We start from the raw sequence: 14,894 nt of genomic DNA, 5'->3' as shown, positions 1-14,894 counted from the left end.
TGACCTTAATCAGAAAATAGAAAATTCTATACGTAAGTATTTTTTTGTTGTTAAAATTTACGTAAGTATTCAGTTGAGTAAAACTACATGGCTATGAAAAAACTAACAAAGTCAAACATATATCAAGAACCATATCAAAGAATTAAAAATGATAGTGAACAATATTGCTTTAACTATATATATTTATATATATATATGTTGATGAAATACTTATACAATTCAATAAGTTATTTTATTAAAAAAAAAAAAAGAAACGTTTCAATAAAATTATAACAAAATACTATTTGCATGTCAAGATCTAAATTAAATTTTGACATGTGGATTGTATTTTTGAAACAGCATGTAACATGTTTAGACAACCAGAACTAATTATAGACATGTCAATATCTAAACTAAATATTACATGTCAAGAATCAACATAATACTAAAATTTAACATGTGGGTATGTAATTTTGTTACAGCATAGCATGTAATAAGATATCATATTTAATTTCATATAATAAAATATCCATATAAAAAAAAAACAAAAAAAAACCATTGTCAATATAAGACATTTTATCAATCACCACACTTAAATTATTGGGTTTTAACTTTTAACCTTTACCCTTAATGCCCTATAATGCATAATTAGTTATATTTTTCTTTTGACAAATTATATACTATTTTAAGTAATTAATACTAACAAGAAATAAAATAGAAAATATGAACATTGTAAAAGACCGGATATGTTACCATTTACAACTTGTCGTTACCTTAACAATGGGTCGCTCTTTAGCCTCTTATAGTAAAAGTGGAATACTAATATGCTCAACGAAATCTTAAAAGAATAATGTCAAAGTCTGTTTGGTACCATTCAAATTACGATCCTCTCTACCAATCCATATTCTCTTCTTATCTGATTCATCTCTCTCTCAGCACTGTTGATCTGATTCTTTCTTCTTTCTTTGATAATCGAGTAGTGGGTTCTCTGGAAAAGATTCGATTTTTAATAGAGACTGATGATGATGACTCTTAACTCATTATCGCCAGCTGAATCCGTTGCTATTTCTTTCTTTGATACCTCCAGGTTCAATCTAATCCCCAAAATCCCAGGTTTCTTCCTCTCTTACTTGGTCAACTCTCTTTTTGATTAAAGTTTCAAACTTTCATTAGTTTTACTTAGACTCGTGTGAATTTCTCCATCTGGGTATTGGATGATCCGTATCCAGTTGGCTAGAACAATCCAGTTCTTTGTAAAGTTCTTCAATTTGAGAACTTTTAGGTTGCTTTAGCTTCGAAAGTTTTAAATTGAGTGTTTTACAGGTGGGTTTGGTTTGAGGAAGAGGAATCAAGGGAGAGACTTTGGAAAAGGAGTCAAGTGTTCAGTGAAAGTGCAGCAGCAATCTTCTTCTCCTCCTCCAGCATGGCCTGGGAGAGCTGTTCCTGAGGCACCTCGTCAATCTTGGGATGGACCAAAACCCATCTCTATCGTTGGATCTACTGGTTCTATTGGCACTCAGGTTTTTTTTTTTAATCTGTTTCTTTGGTTTCTTCTTACTCTTTGCCAGATGAGTTTAGTTCCATGAAGTTAGATTAAGGCATTATTGTCCAGTTTTTGAGTAGGACCAGACTATAAATTGTGTTATGATGACTATGCACGAAGAAGAATGAGTTTTTATACGATCAGTTTTATGGATAAGAACTTGCATTTTGCAGACATTGGATATTGTGGCTGAGAATCCTGACAAATTTAGAGTTGTGGCTCTAGCTGCTGGTTCCAATGTTACTCTCCTTGCTGATCAGGTAACATACAGCTCCAATTCCTCGTTCAGACCACTTAGAATCTATTTTATTTCTCAATTCAATGACAGTTGCATAAGTAATATAATGTAAACTAGTAGTATAGCGAATCAAACCAGAAATATCAGGTTCTTGCTTAGTTTTATTCTCCTTCTGTGATTACGAGAAAAGTTTACATTATGGTTCGTTTACCCTCTTTTGAATGGTGGCAGGTAAGGAGATTTAAGCCTGCGTTGGTTGCTGTTAGAAACGAGTCATTGATTAATGAGCTTAAAGAGGCATTAGCAGATTTGGACTACAAACCTGAGATCATTCCAGGGGAGCAAGGAGTGATTGAGGTTAGTGCATTTGTTTGTTTTGATTGTAGTAGTGTAGATTTTCACAAAGTTTCTATCATTATTGAGTTCTTACTTATGTTCATCAACAGGTTGCTCGACACCCTGAAGCTGTAACTGTTGTTACCGGAATAGTAGGTTGTGCAGGACTAAAGGTATATTCTCTAGTTTTTTGTTAGTAAAACTGTATTGAGAGAATAGGAATAAGAAAGTAAAGTGATGAAACTTGTTGTTTGTAATTACTGCAGCCTACGGTTGCTGCAATTGAAGCAGGAAAGGACATTGCTCTTGCAAACAAGGAGACATTAATCGCAGGTGGCCCATTCGTGCTTCCGCTTGCCAAGAAACATAATGTTAAGATTCTTCCGGCAGATTCAGAACACTCTGCTATATTTCAGGTATCATAATTCACATAGAATTTAAGTACCTCAACTTTTATATTGAGTTAAGTATTGGTCTTGATGCAATTTCTACCTCTGGCAATTTGAGTGAAAACTCTTCTTTTATGTTCTCTAGTGTATTCAAGGTTTGCCTGAAGGCGCTCTGCGCAAGATAATTTTGACTGCATCTGGTGGAGCTTTTAGGTTTGTTTCAATATTCTTCTCTCTGCATATATTTTTTTCTCAGTTCTCATGTGGTTAATGGGAAATGTTAATTGGATGTTGAAATAGGGATTGGCCTGTTGAAAAGCTGAAGGAAGTTAAAGTAGCGGATGCGTTGAAGCATCCAAACTGGAACATGGGAAAGAAAATCACTGTGGACTCGGCTACACTTTTCAACAAGGTTAAGATCATTTTCTCCTCAATGTTAAACTCTGATTTTTAAAAGTACCTTTTAATCAAGGTAGATAAATTCTTGATTTCTTGGAACAGGGTCTTGAGGTCATCGAAGCACATTATTTGTTTGGAGCTGAGTATGACGATATAGAGATTGTCATTCATCCTCAAAGTATCATACACTCCATGATTGAAACACAGGTCTTGCCTGACAACTAAATAACTGCTTTTTTTTGTCTTCCGGTTTCAAAGTGTATAACATGTATTTTGTTTTGTTCCATAGGATTCATCTGTACTTGCTCAATTGGGTTGGCCTGATATGCGTTTACCAATTCTCTACACCATGTCATGGCCCGATAGAGTTCCTTGTTCTGAAGTAACTTGGCCAAGACTTGACCTTTGCAAGTAAGCAAACCACATATATATACATTATACTGTCTGTTTATCAAGTGTGAAGCTAAGCTTAGTTGAAGATTCCCCAATCGGTCTTCGGTTTTGGTTTTGCATTCAGCACCTAAAACCAAAAGTTGATTATTTACGATTGTGGATTTTGGCAGACTCGGTTCGTTGACTTTCAAGAAGCCAGACAATGTGAAATACCCATCCATGGATCTTGCTTATGCTGCTGGACGAGCTGGAGGGACAATGACTGGAGTTCTCAGCGCCGCCAATGAGAAAGCCGTTGAAATGTTCATTGATGAAAAGTAAGACTTTGTTTTCTCTTTGTGCATCTCAATGGAGTTTGTGAAACGGATCAAGTTTGTTTATATTCTCACTTTTGTTTACAGGATAAGCTATTTGGATATCTTCAAGGTTGTGGAGTTAACATGCGATAAACATCGTAACGAGTTGGTAACATCACCTTCTCTTGAAGAGATTGTTCACTATGACTCGTGGGCGCGTGAATACGCGGCGACTGTGCAGCTTTCTTCTTCTGGTGCGAGGCCAGTTCATGCCTGACAAATTGGTTGTTGGAAGGACATTAGTGAAGTGTTTTGAAAAAAAAAATGTGGGAACAAGATTAGTGTAGAGAATGGGTTAGTACTTAATAGCGTTTTTTGGGAGGATCATGGGTGGTGTAAACTAATGTATCTCTGATCCGAACAACGCCAAACCAATAATATGAAACCATTTTTACCAAAGCTTTCCGTTTAAAGTAAAAATCCAAGAATAGTAAAAAGTTAAAACAAAAGCCTAATTAGGGTTCTTGAAAAGCCTACGAGGCTTCATCGGTAGAGTTTCCATCTTCTGTTGTCGTCGTCATCTGTTTCTTGAAAAGCCTCTCAACTTCATGAGTAGAGATAGCTTGCAGCATCATCACTTGTGCTACTTTTGTTGGCTTTTTGCTTGGGAATTGGCCACTCGGTTGTTTATAAAATTAATGGAAACCACAAATTGATTTGAAATATTGATTGATTAAAATATTGCCAAATACTATTACATGAAATAAAACTTTTATGTTTATAATCCTTGGAATAAAACTTGGATTTTGAAAAATTAGGCATGGATCGTATTCATATTAGAGTAGGGATAAAGACAGAGAATGCAATCTTTTTAACCAACCTACTCCCACCGCTAAAATCATTAGGAATAATTTTAACTTGTAAGTCATATCTGAAACACCTTCACACTATATTTATTAATTAAATGTTTGGCAAAGGCGATTTCGAACCAACAACAATTTGTAGTTATTATGTTTTTGAGATAAACTTACTAGGAAAACAATTTTGTCGACTCATTATTTTGTAGTTATTATGTTTTTGAGATAAACTTACTAGGAAAACAATTGGTCGGTTTATGATAAAAAGGTTTTCTAAGTTATCATAAATCGTAACTTGCAAGTCATTCTTTTTCATAATTTAACCTGATTTGTCTAGTGTTATGATAGTTTTATCTGAGCCGGTACTTCGTTTCCTAAAAGACGCATGTCCAACTTGTAGCTTATAATAATACTTTAGATTGTATTTTAGATTTTATATTAAGCAATAACGGTTTTGTTAATTTATCTTGGCTGATAAGACGATTAATTATTTTTGATGCTTTAGCTTTACGATGAGATTGTGTAATGAAATCGGACAATAAAATCTATTGGTTCTGATCTATGACATTAGTATATGATAGGAACAGTTGCACCGTACATTTTACTCTAGCTAGTCGCCTAGTCCCATTTCATCGATTAATCATAATGAAATAGGAATAATTTAACAAAATTACCAGTATATACATCACCAGATTCGTAATCCAACTCATTTGAATTTGTTGCTGATTCCACTAAACATATTTTTATTTAGACAAGACAAGACACCAAAGATGAAGTTTCAAGTTTGAATTTATAGAAGATGAATGAATCAACGAATACTACTAACTATTAAATTAAGTATATATCTTTTCTGAATACATCATTCATTTCATAGTATGTAGGTTTAGGAATTAGGATGACTCAAGTCACCTCAACCAAATAGTGTGAACACGAATCTGTTTATAGGAAAATTTTGAACCAAGAAGATCTCAAGGCAAACCAAACATTCCTACAATATCCACCTAAAACTTATAAATCCAAATTAAACAATTCCATCTCTATATTTTTCTTCAAAAAGGTATACGAGAGAGTAGAGACTCCACACGTTAATGGACCACAACACTTTCTTTGTGTCTAAAACATTACAACACTTATCCAAATTCATACACTCACATAAATTTAAGTAACAATTCAACATAATGACGACGAACCAAGTTTTATTTCAATAAAAAGCCATTATTAGTCTCCATTTCCAATAATCAAACCACCAAAAACTTATACAAATCTAATCCAAAAACCGACACATTATAAAATAAAATATTTACTTTCTCGCCCAACACTCAAGATTTTCTCGGAAACTAATAAAAGAAAAAGGTTGAGAGAGAGAGAAAATTAAAATTAAAAAAAAAAAAAAAAAAGTAAAAAAAGAAAGAAAAGTAAGTGAGAAAAAGAAAGAAAGAAACGGAAGCCCACCCAAAGTCCGCGTCTAAGGAGAGCCACGTCAGCATTAAAAAGGACGTAAATGACGACTTAGCCCATTTACATTTCTTAATATTCCAATCATATCCTTCCTATACGGCAAATTCGTCTGTCGTTTCGTTTCTTCTCCGGCCACCACCTTTGACGACGCTTCCTCTTCCTCTTCTTCTTTCTCATCGCTTTTCTTAACCGGTGCCGGAAACACGAGCTTCTCGTTCCCTTCGCTGTTGCTTCTAACGTACAAAAGATTCCTCAGCTTCCAACGTTTCGAGAATCCAGCTGAGTTGCTTTTGATCTTGCTCTGCGACGGAGAAGAACAGAGTCCTTTAAGATCATCATCTTCTGAACTCGGTTGTTTCGGTGTCCATACACAGTACGTCTCCGGCGGAACACCGTTTAGATCTTCTTCAGCTTCCGCCGACGAATCCGAAACCGCCGTCGGATGATCTCGCAATTCCTCGCTCATCAGTTTCCTCAACGCCGGTCTACGACGACGTGGCGTCGGCTGAGATTTCTCCGGAGCATTACTACCGTACGGGTTTAAAGGACGGATCTGACCGTTAAAGAAAATCTCGTCGGCTGTGGCTAGAGGTTGGGAACACACGTGGCTGGGACAGTCGAAGGCGAATTCTGATTCATCATCGTTGTCTTCGTTGTTAGTTAGGGGAGAGTCGGAGGGTTGTGGTGTATCTTCTTGATCTCTGAATTCTTCGACGACTCGAGCGGCGATTGCGGCGAGGTCAACGGTGGAGGAGAAGCTGCCGAAACTCGGAGAGTTAGAGGAGAAAGAGAGTAACCGACTCGTCTGCATTTGTTACAACAACAAAGTTTTGTTTTCTCCTCGAAGTCGAACGTTTCTGAGAGAGAGAGAGACAGAGAAAGAGAAAGAGAAAGAGAGATGATGGTACGCTGAGAAAAATATAAAGTTGGGTTGGGTCCCCCCGTTGGAATATTTATATATGGAAATTAACGGAGAAGAAACAAATTGAAATGATTACATTACGAAGATTTAATTGTTTGTTTAATTCAGGAGCCAAAGGAAAAATCTAACTTTATTTTAATTTAATTAGTCATCATAATCTAGAAGAGAGCGTAATGAACTTTAAAACTAATAATTTTGAGAATTAGTAATCGGTCAGGACTCAGGAACATAAACCATGAACTTGGTTTTGACATTTGACAAACGGAAGATAAGTCTTCCACTTAAGAAAAAAAAATCTAGTATCGGTCAAGAATATATATCTTTGGTTTTTTATGTATAAAGTACATACAAATGGAAAGAAAAGATAATGTTGTTACTTATCTTCTTCGATGTCACGTTTAATCAGACAATGACAATCACATCACGAGGTGCGTGAACTTAATCTGTTTAGTTATTTTATTTTTCTTCTGTTATAAATTGGAATACATGCAAATGTTAAAATGATGTCACAAAAATGACGTATGTAAAAACACTTAGGTTTATGGAAATGTGGTTTATGATTAAAGGAGTATCAGCCGTTGATTCCATGTTCATTTACTGTTGTGTTAATCTTGTACTGTACTTTGTTGTCGTGTGTTGTTGTAATAAAAATTGGTTTCTACTACCGCGCATCTAAACTTTTCTTCTATTATCAACACCGATCTTTTTAATCAATTATTCAGATATAATTGATTTATACTTGTGAATGCAAAACATTAATTGGACATTAGGAAAAAATGTTAATTAGCCAATCGTAATTAGTTGGGCCTTGGTTCATTATTGGACTTAGTATAAATGGGCCTCCACCAGAATTAGGTGCATGTCTTCATAGTGGTAAAATTATTCAGATCACTGTTTGATACTTTTTAGCAGCAGCAACTTGAAATATATTTATTCAGATCACAAACCAAACTCAAAGCACACCATTCGAAGAGCTTCAGCTTCTCATAAACATAAACTAGTTTTTGCTCGTCTTCTTCTTCGTCAATTTCACCACATAAAACCCTAATTTTAGATATTTAGGGTTCCTCTGAACACACTTTCATAATCTCCATCCAAGCTTTTAAAACAATGGATAATAATTACGACTATCATCAGCATCAACAACAACAACAACAATGGCGTCCAGCACCAACACAGCCAAACATATGCCCGATTTGTACAGCGCCTCACTTCCCTTTCTGCCCACCGTATCCTCCTCCTCCTCCATCTTCCTTCCCGCACAACCCTAGCTTCCCTCCTCACTTCAATTCACCTCGTCCTGGACCTCCTCCGGTTCGACCGCAAAGTCACTATCCTCCGTGGCAACCTCCTCACCACGGTAATCAATTGCGAGCTATTGCTATTGATGGTGATATGGAACCTGATCGGAGCTATAAGAGAGCTCGGATTGATGCCATCGGCGGTGGTTCTGAGAGTCCTCGGATCTCATGGGAGAATGAACGGAGATTAAAGATGGTTCGTGATCATGGTTACGGTTTAACTCCGCAGTCTCAAGGTGTTTCCGATATGGGGATGAATCATCTTCACTATGGGAGGAGTGATTATAGGAATGGAGTTCAGCAGTTTAATGGTGTAGCTCCTCCTCCTCCTCCTCCGCCTCATCATCCCCCTTATTTCGGCGGTCATAATGGTCAGCCTCCTCTTCCGGTTTCTCCACCACCGCCTTTGCCTCCATCTCATCCGCCGTCTCAGCTTCCTTCATCATCATCATCATCATCATCATATCCTCGAATGCCAAATGCTTCGGTAATGTAGCTTTTTAGTGATTTCGTTGTTACTTTGTGATATCTTGTTGTTTCTGTAGACTGTCGTCTGTACTGATGATTTGTAATTGTTTTGGTAGGCATCTTCTGTACAATTAGCACCAACTCAGTGTAAAGTGATTGATGTGTCCCATTTGCTGACGCCTCCTCATCGATCTACTCGTCCTGAGCACTTTGTAATTATCCTGCGAGGGCTACCAGGTTGTTTTTTCCGAGCCTTCTCTTTGCATGGTTTGAGTTCTTAGTTTAGGCTCTTGCTTCTTAGTTTTAATTTTTCTCATTGACTGTTGTATTCAGGTAGTGGGAAGAGTTACTTAGCCAAGTTGTTGCGTGACATCGAGGTAGAAAATGGTGGTAGTGCTCCACGAATCCATTCTATGGATGATTATTTCATGACCGAAGTTGAGAAGGTTAATTAATCCTCGTAATACTTAAAGACGTTTTTTTAAAAAGGTTCTCTTTACTCGGGACCATCAAGTTAACAGACTCTAAAGTTTTGTTGCTTTGTCAATGTAAAAGGTGGAGGAGAGTGATTCAACTTCTTCAAGCTCTGGTAGAAGCAAAAGACCTAGTGTGAAGATGGTCATGGAATACTGCTACGAACCTGAGATGGAAGAGGTATCTTTTCACAACATATATTTTGAGATAAACGAAACATGAATGGTTTCTTTTGTTAAGTTTCCTGGCACTCTTGAATTTCCAGGCCTATCGTTCAAGTATGCTGAAGGCTTTCAAGAGGACCCTTGAAGATGGGACCTTCAGCTTTGTAATCGGTAATAAATTTTCTCATAACTGCATACTAGATTGTATGACATATATCATTTTGAATTGTTATTTCCCTGGTAATTGGTATATGTGATCTGATAACATTATCTCTTTTGGTTTGTTGATGTTGACATGGTGGCTACTACTTTTCTTTTTTTGAGAAAACATTTCATCCTATATGGTTTCTTTAGTTTCTTAGTTTAAAGAACTTAATATCTTCCCAGCATCCCTCTTGTCTGCTCAAGGTATAGGGAGTAGTGTATATTACAACATGTAAGATCTTTGTTAGAGATTCTATTCATCTAGTTTAGCTGGGAACTAGGTGGTGCAATGTCCTAGCAGTTCTTTCGTTTTCTCTAACCACGGATGCAGTTTGTTTTCTGGAATTGACCGTTTCTTGCTGGTATATGTCGCTCATCTTAGTGGATGACCGCAATCTGCGGGTAGCTGATTTTGCTCAGTTTTGGGCAACAGCAAAGGTATATCCTCACTTCTTGCTATATTACCTTGTGGAGATTGGATGTTGTTTGCAGATTCTATAGAAGACTCACAATGATTTGTGAAGTCAACTAGCGTCTTTATGCCTAGTTAGTCTAGGTTTCTCAAGCGTTAGATTCATCTGCACTAAAAGTTAGTGAACTCTAACATTGTTTTTAACACATTATGTTTTCTAGTAAGTTTACAGTTCTGAGTTCTGACAATGTTTTGGTATGTTATCTCAACCTTCTCAAGGATTAGCATGTTGAGTTTAAAGTCACCTTGCATTTCCATAGATTTGAGATTATGAGTCTTCTTTTCCTCAGCGTCTTCACAATGTTTTTTGAAAACTATTTTCCTTTTTCCAAAGTTACTCCTGTATATTAGTTAGTGTCACTGACGATGGTCTTTCAAAGATATGCCTATACTCTCATTCTCTCTCTCCCTTCAAAAACTTTCTTGGTTGTGTATTTATCATTTAAGACGACATTGGCGTGGTGCAACTTGCATGATTAAGTCATTTCTCCTTTATATTGCTAATTCCCTCTTTTTATAGAATGAGTCACGTTTATGACTGTATGTATTATCTATAGTGGTATGTTCGTGCTAGTTGGAGTTGTTTTGATTTTTCTGCTTGCTTCACATTGTTTGCTAGACATAATGCGAGGTTGCCATTCTTTTAAGTTCTATAACTCTGAATTCAATGACCAATATACTCTGGAATATGTCCTTTCCAATTAATTTATAAACGAGTAGTGATACTGGCTGCTTTGGGCAATGTATGCATTACTCCTCATCCCCTTTTTTGTTGTTTGCCACCATGCTCATTAGTTTTCTTGTTTGTCTTTATGGCTTCTTGACCAGCTTTAAACTAATATCATTTGTATAAGAAACTTCAATGGAAAAATAGACTTGAATGGAAAAATTCACCTATTCCTCTTTTGGTGAATTTCAGTTTGATTCAATCCTCTTTTGCCTCGATTTTGCACAGTCTTCATTCTATTTACCTGAAATATAGACACCAAGATTCTCTTTTCTGTTTATGATTGGATGCTTGTTGTAAATGATGAATCTTGAAATGTTACTTGTAATATTTGAAACTGGTTCGACTAAAACATGGCCATTGTCCAGTATTAAATTCTTGGAAGTATCTTGACTTTCTGTTTATTTTGCAGAGATCTGGATATGAAGCTTACATATTAGAAGCAACATACAAGGACCCGACCGTGAGTTCTTGACAAACTGTTTACTCTTCAGTAACTTATTTTTTTTGTCAATCACTTTTCAGTAACTTAGATTTTGTATTTCAGTTGTAGTTTTCGTTATTTAACCTATACATATAGGAACACACTAAGATCATTATCATATTTGAATAGAATTTCATTCTCATTTCTTGCTGGTCTAAGCGTGTGTTAAATTACAGGGCTGTGCAGCAAGAAACGTGCATGGCATCACACTAGATCAAGTACAGCAGATGGCACAACAATGGGAAGAAGCTCCATCATTGTATATGCAACTGGATATGAAGGTTTGTATGCCGTTCTTTTGTTTCCAATAATGATCTCGCTATTGATTAATGGGAAGTAAATGCCAAATAATGCCTTCGTGTATGATTTTGCGTTGACATGAAGGAAACTGATCTTGTATTTCTCACAATATCTTGTGATCTTTTTCTGTAATAGTCTTTTACGCATGACCTGAAGGAGAATGGAATCCAAGAGGTAATAGAAATAAGTTCTTTATATACCTCTCTGTCAACGGTGGGCAGGGATTAGTAAATTCCTTGTTTTAACCACTATTTGAATCGTGGCCTTCATTGTATGAACCAACTTTGTTACTTCTCATATAATTGCTCTAGGTGGATATGGACATGGAAGATGATTTTGGACTGCCAGAAAGAAAATCCGATAACAATACCCAGTCAGAAGAAAAGGGTGCGGCAGAGGGTAAATTTGAATGCTTCCTTATACTGTCTTCTTATTTTCAATAAGACAAACCGATGACATTTAGCTGAGTCTTTCTTTCTGTTGATATCATCTCAGGCTCTTACAAAATGGAGAGTAAATGGGAAGCAGAATCTGGCTCCCGTACAGAAGAAGTGAAAGAACTAAGCAGAAGTAAATGGTCAAATGTAGAAGAAGATGAAACAGAGAACTCTCAGAGCGTGAGACGAAAATCAAAATCTCTTTCTAAGTCAAACCAAGAACGGAAGCGGAAAGGCAAATCTGTTTGGTGGGGAGATAAGGTATTTAAAACATACACATCTTTGCTCGTTCATTTCATCTCTAGAAGTTCTCTTCGCTTTGAAAACATGTTTTTATCTTCCGGAAAATATCTGATCATTCATGCTTTCATATCTATGGATAGGGTGGAGACGCGGGTTTTTCAATTGGTGCGACAAGGAATATGAACATGCCATCTTTAGTTATAGGCCCGGGGTCAGGATACAACTTGAAAACGAATCCTCTGTCGGAAAAAGAGAGGCTTGCACTAGCTGATGCTATTGGAAAAGCAAAGGTAAGAGTAATTTTCCAGGATCAGCTTAGAGCAGAACGTGAGTCTTTCAAAGCTGTTTTTGACAAGAGACATGTACGAATCGTTACAAAGGACGACGATTAAGTGTATGGATTTTTCTCTGAGAAATCGATTATTATATGGCCTGATTCACGACATTGTTCAGTTCCCACTTTTCCATTCACATCGAGCAATAAAATTGAGAAACTTGGGAAAAGAAAATAATTCATTATTCTGTTGTGCTTTTATTTATTTTTTTTTTTTTTTTTTTGACAACTATTCTGTTGTGCTTTTATAATTGTGATTTTGGGATGATGGATTCTTCCAATTTTTAATCTGTACATGTATAACATTAGTTAATTTTGAGAAAATAAACATTTATTTTTGAGATTATAAATTTTAATGATTTTTATTTGTGTATGCTTGTATGGTATTGAATTATTGATTACAAGTTTACAAATTCTAAATTAAAATAGGAAGGATGTTCGTACCAACCTGATCTTGACAACTAAAACCACCAATGCATCAAATAACGTAAAGCATAGGCTTCACTGATCGCTGCATAAATTTTAAATATATATTAGTGATAATATTGAAACCGTACCATTGTGAAAACCTTCCTCTTTACATGCATAAAATTTAACAACTACAAGGAATCTATCTCTATGGATGAGTTCAAAAGATTGATTATTCCACAAAACTAAATTCTAAAGATAGAAATTTTTGAGGGCAACATACGAAACTCCATAATTCTCGTTATAGAGAAGTGATTTCTACGGATGTGATCATTTTATGTCCAAAATTAGCCTAAGATTCTTTGTAATAAAAGGTTAACTCTTAGTTCCACAAGAAAATATGTAAGAAACATTTTAGATCTAAGCATTCTCTAAGAAAACAAAGTCAAACCCAAAATCTCATAAAGAATAATGGGAGAAACAGAAGAGAAAGTGAAGAACGATGGTGATAATAAAGAAGAGGAACACAGCAAGGTTGAGAAAACAGAGAAGAAGGATAAAGATAAGAAGGATAAGCACGAGGACGATAAAGATGGCGGAGGAGAAGAAGGAGAAGACCAAGAGAAGAAGAGCAAGAAGAAAGATAAGAAGGCGAAGAAAGAGAAGAACCCTGAAGATAAGAAAGATCCTCAGAAGTTGAAGACGAAGCTTCAGAAGATTGAAGACAAGATTCAAGCTATGGTCTTAAAGAAAGATGAGATTCTGAAGCTTATTCATGAGGCTGAACAAGCTAAGCCTAGTACTGCTGCTGTAGATGCACCACCACCAAGTAACTAACTGATTTCAAACACAAAGTATAAACTACAATAAGTTAACTAATATATATACTGTCAATAACAAATGCTGATGAATGTTAATATCAGCATGTATACCTTGGCTTGATATAGGGTTTTTTTTTTAATTGTTTTGTTATATATGTTTGATTACCAATCAGAGTTTGCTTGTAAATTTTGTGTAGTAAATTGTACAAAAACCATATGTTTTGGATATAATATAATACTTTTCAGCTTAATATCTATATGTTTGTAATTCTGATGTATAAGGAGTTAAGGACTATAAAGATCAGATTGATGATCAAATAATTTAAGTTGACGTTCAAATGGGTCAACTGATATTAAAAGTCGAATGTACATCACCTCTAAGATGACATGTTACTTTAAGAAAGTGGATCCGTTAACACAAGTATGATTTATATAAACCCTCCAAAACCAATTGACAGTGTTTGGTTGGTTGGATTTGCATTGATCAAAAGGCACCATAATATTGTACATTCTTTATTGGTTGGTGTAGACTACAAAATTATGAAAACTGATTTTCATGGAACTGACGTCTAACACATTAGTAGCTTTTGAAAATGATGTAAAAAGTAAAATATGAAAATCTTAAACGACGTCAACCAAGTAATTCTGAAGAAAAATGAGGGCAACATGGTAAATTAATTCTTCCACCATGAAAGTGGAAACAAGAACACTCTGCAATGTCTAATAACCCAAAAAGCTGAACTATCTTATTCTAGTAACTAGGGTTACTTGTTATCAAGTATAGAAAGAAGCACCGTGCCAAGTTCATACATCACTATCCTACAAACTATTTCATACCATGTAATATTACCATGTGAAAGCTTTGTCTCTTTGAGATGAATTATTGATCCTAAAATGTGAAAAAGCCTCTGCAAAAATTTATGACAATGTTATCGTCTAGTTTGCCTACAAAGAGAATTGCAATAATTTCATGCAGGTCTAGGAAGTTTCCTGCGAAATTTCCCTCACCCCCTAATAATAAATAGTTGAATGTGAAACAAGAAAAAGTTCTTAAAAACTAGTGTTAATTTGAGTGAGCCTAAGTCATTGATTTCTCCGCAATGTCTTATCATTATTAGTTTCAATCTACACAAATGTATAGTATTCACGTGTTCATTGATTCTTCCGTTATTGTTACTACCACTCACAACATCTATCAGGTTTTTACGTTTTTGCGAACTGATGATAGACAATGTACGTGTTAATAA

The 14,894-nt window shown here is 35.6% G+C and overlaps 4 protein-coding genes across 5 annotated transcripts; 3 read left to right on the top strand and 1 right to left on the bottom strand.

Annotated features, from left to right (window-relative positions):
• The first annotated feature begins 744 nt into the window (after window positions 1-744).
• On the top strand, window positions 745-4,032 carry LOC104740429 (1-deoxy-D-xylulose 5-phosphate reductoisomerase, chloroplastic). Its single transcript, XM_087473684.1, has 12 exons — window positions 745-1,092; window positions 1,303-1,499; window positions 1,696-1,782; window positions 1,992-2,117; window positions 2,207-2,269; window positions 2,363-2,512; window positions 2,631-2,698; window positions 2,786-2,897; window positions 2,987-3,091; window positions 3,174-3,295; window positions 3,448-3,594; window positions 3,679-4,032. Exons 1-12 carry the CDS (start codon window positions 999-1,001, stop codon window positions 3,848-3,850), a joined length of 1,443 nt encoding a protein of 480 aa, XP_087329810.1. The 5' UTR covers window positions 745-998; the 3' UTR covers window positions 3,851-4,032.
• Window positions 4,033-5,609: 1,577 nt separating this feature from the next.
• LOC104740422 (uncharacterized) lies at window positions 5,610-7,020 on the bottom strand. The gene has a single exon (XM_010461008.3). The coding sequence runs from the start codon at window positions 6,697-6,699 to the stop codon at window positions 5,917-5,919; it is 783 nt and encodes a 260-aa protein (XP_010459310.1). The 5' UTR covers window positions 6,700-7,020; the 3' UTR covers window positions 5,610-5,916.
• A 651-nt stretch (window positions 7,021-7,671) lies between these two features.
• Window positions 7,672-12,768, top strand: LOC104740406 (uncharacterized). 2 transcript variants are annotated; one of them, XM_010460995.3, is made up of 12 exons: window positions 7,672-8,598; window positions 8,696-8,816; window positions 8,913-9,025; window positions 9,135-9,233; window positions 9,319-9,388; window positions 9,804-9,859; window positions 11,033-11,083; window positions 11,281-11,385; window positions 11,540-11,578; window positions 11,716-11,803; window positions 11,900-12,102; window positions 12,225-12,768. In XM_010460995.3, the coding sequence occupies exons 1-12, from the start codon at window positions 7,921-7,923 to the stop codon at window positions 12,474-12,476; spliced, it is 1,875 nt and encodes a 624-aa protein (XP_010459297.1). In that variant the 5' UTR covers window positions 7,672-7,920; the 3' UTR covers window positions 12,477-12,768. The 2 variants fall into 2 exon arrangements, 1 of the variants encoding a protein (XP_010459297.1); XR_015571712.1 differs by lacking the exon at window positions 9,804-9,859.
• Window positions 12,762-13,898, top strand: LOC104740400 (uncharacterized). The gene has a single exon (XM_010460976.2). It carries the CDS (start codon window positions 13,298-13,300, stop codon window positions 13,661-13,663), a length of 366 nt encoding a protein of 121 aa, XP_010459278.1. The 5' UTR covers window positions 12,762-13,297; the 3' UTR covers window positions 13,664-13,898.
• Window positions 13,899-14,894: the final 996 nt, after the last annotated feature.

Source organism: Camelina sativa, chromosome 2 (assembly GCF_030686135.1).
Source record: "Camelina sativa cultivar CO46 ecotype springtype chromosome 2, ASM3068613v1".
NCBI lineage: Eukaryota > Viridiplantae > Streptophyta > Magnoliopsida > Brassicales > Brassicaceae > Camelina > Camelina sativa.
The sequence above is the reverse complement of the archived record's forward strand: the minus strand, read 5'-3'. Positions and strand labels throughout refer to the sequence as shown.

Bases quoted from the DNA above. Each gene is read 5' to 3' on its own strand.
- LOC104740429 (XM_087473684.1), top strand. From the start codon at position 999: ATGATGATGACTCTTAACTCATTATCGCCAGCTGAATCCGTTGCTATT. The intron at 2,898-2,986 runs GTTAAGATCATT...TTCTTGGAACAG, and splicing joins CGGCTACACTTTTCAACAAG to GGTCTTGAGGTCATCGAAGC. The intron at 3,296-3,447 runs GTAAGCAAACCA...GGATTTTGGCAG, and splicing joins CCAAGACTTGACCTTTGCAA to ACTCGGTTCGTTGACTTTCA.
- LOC104740422 (XM_010461008.3), bottom strand. From the start codon at position 6,699: ATGCAGACGAGTCGGTTACTCTCTTTCTCCTCTAACTCTCCGAGTTTC.
- LOC104740406 (XM_010460995.3), top strand. From the start codon at position 7,921: ATGGATAATAATTACGACTATCATCAGCATCAACAACAACAACAACAA. The intron at 8,599-8,695 runs GTAATGTAGCTT...TTGTTTTGGTAG, and splicing joins CTCGAATGCCAAATGCTTCG to GCATCTTCTGTACAATTAGC. The intron at 11,386-11,539 runs GTTTGTATGCCG...TTTCTGTAATAG, and splicing joins ATATGCAACTGGATATGAAG to TCTTTTACGCATGACCTGAA.
- LOC104740400 (XM_010460976.2), top strand. From the start codon at position 13,298: ATGGGAGAAACAGAAGAGAAAGTGAAGAACGATGGTGATAATAAAGAA.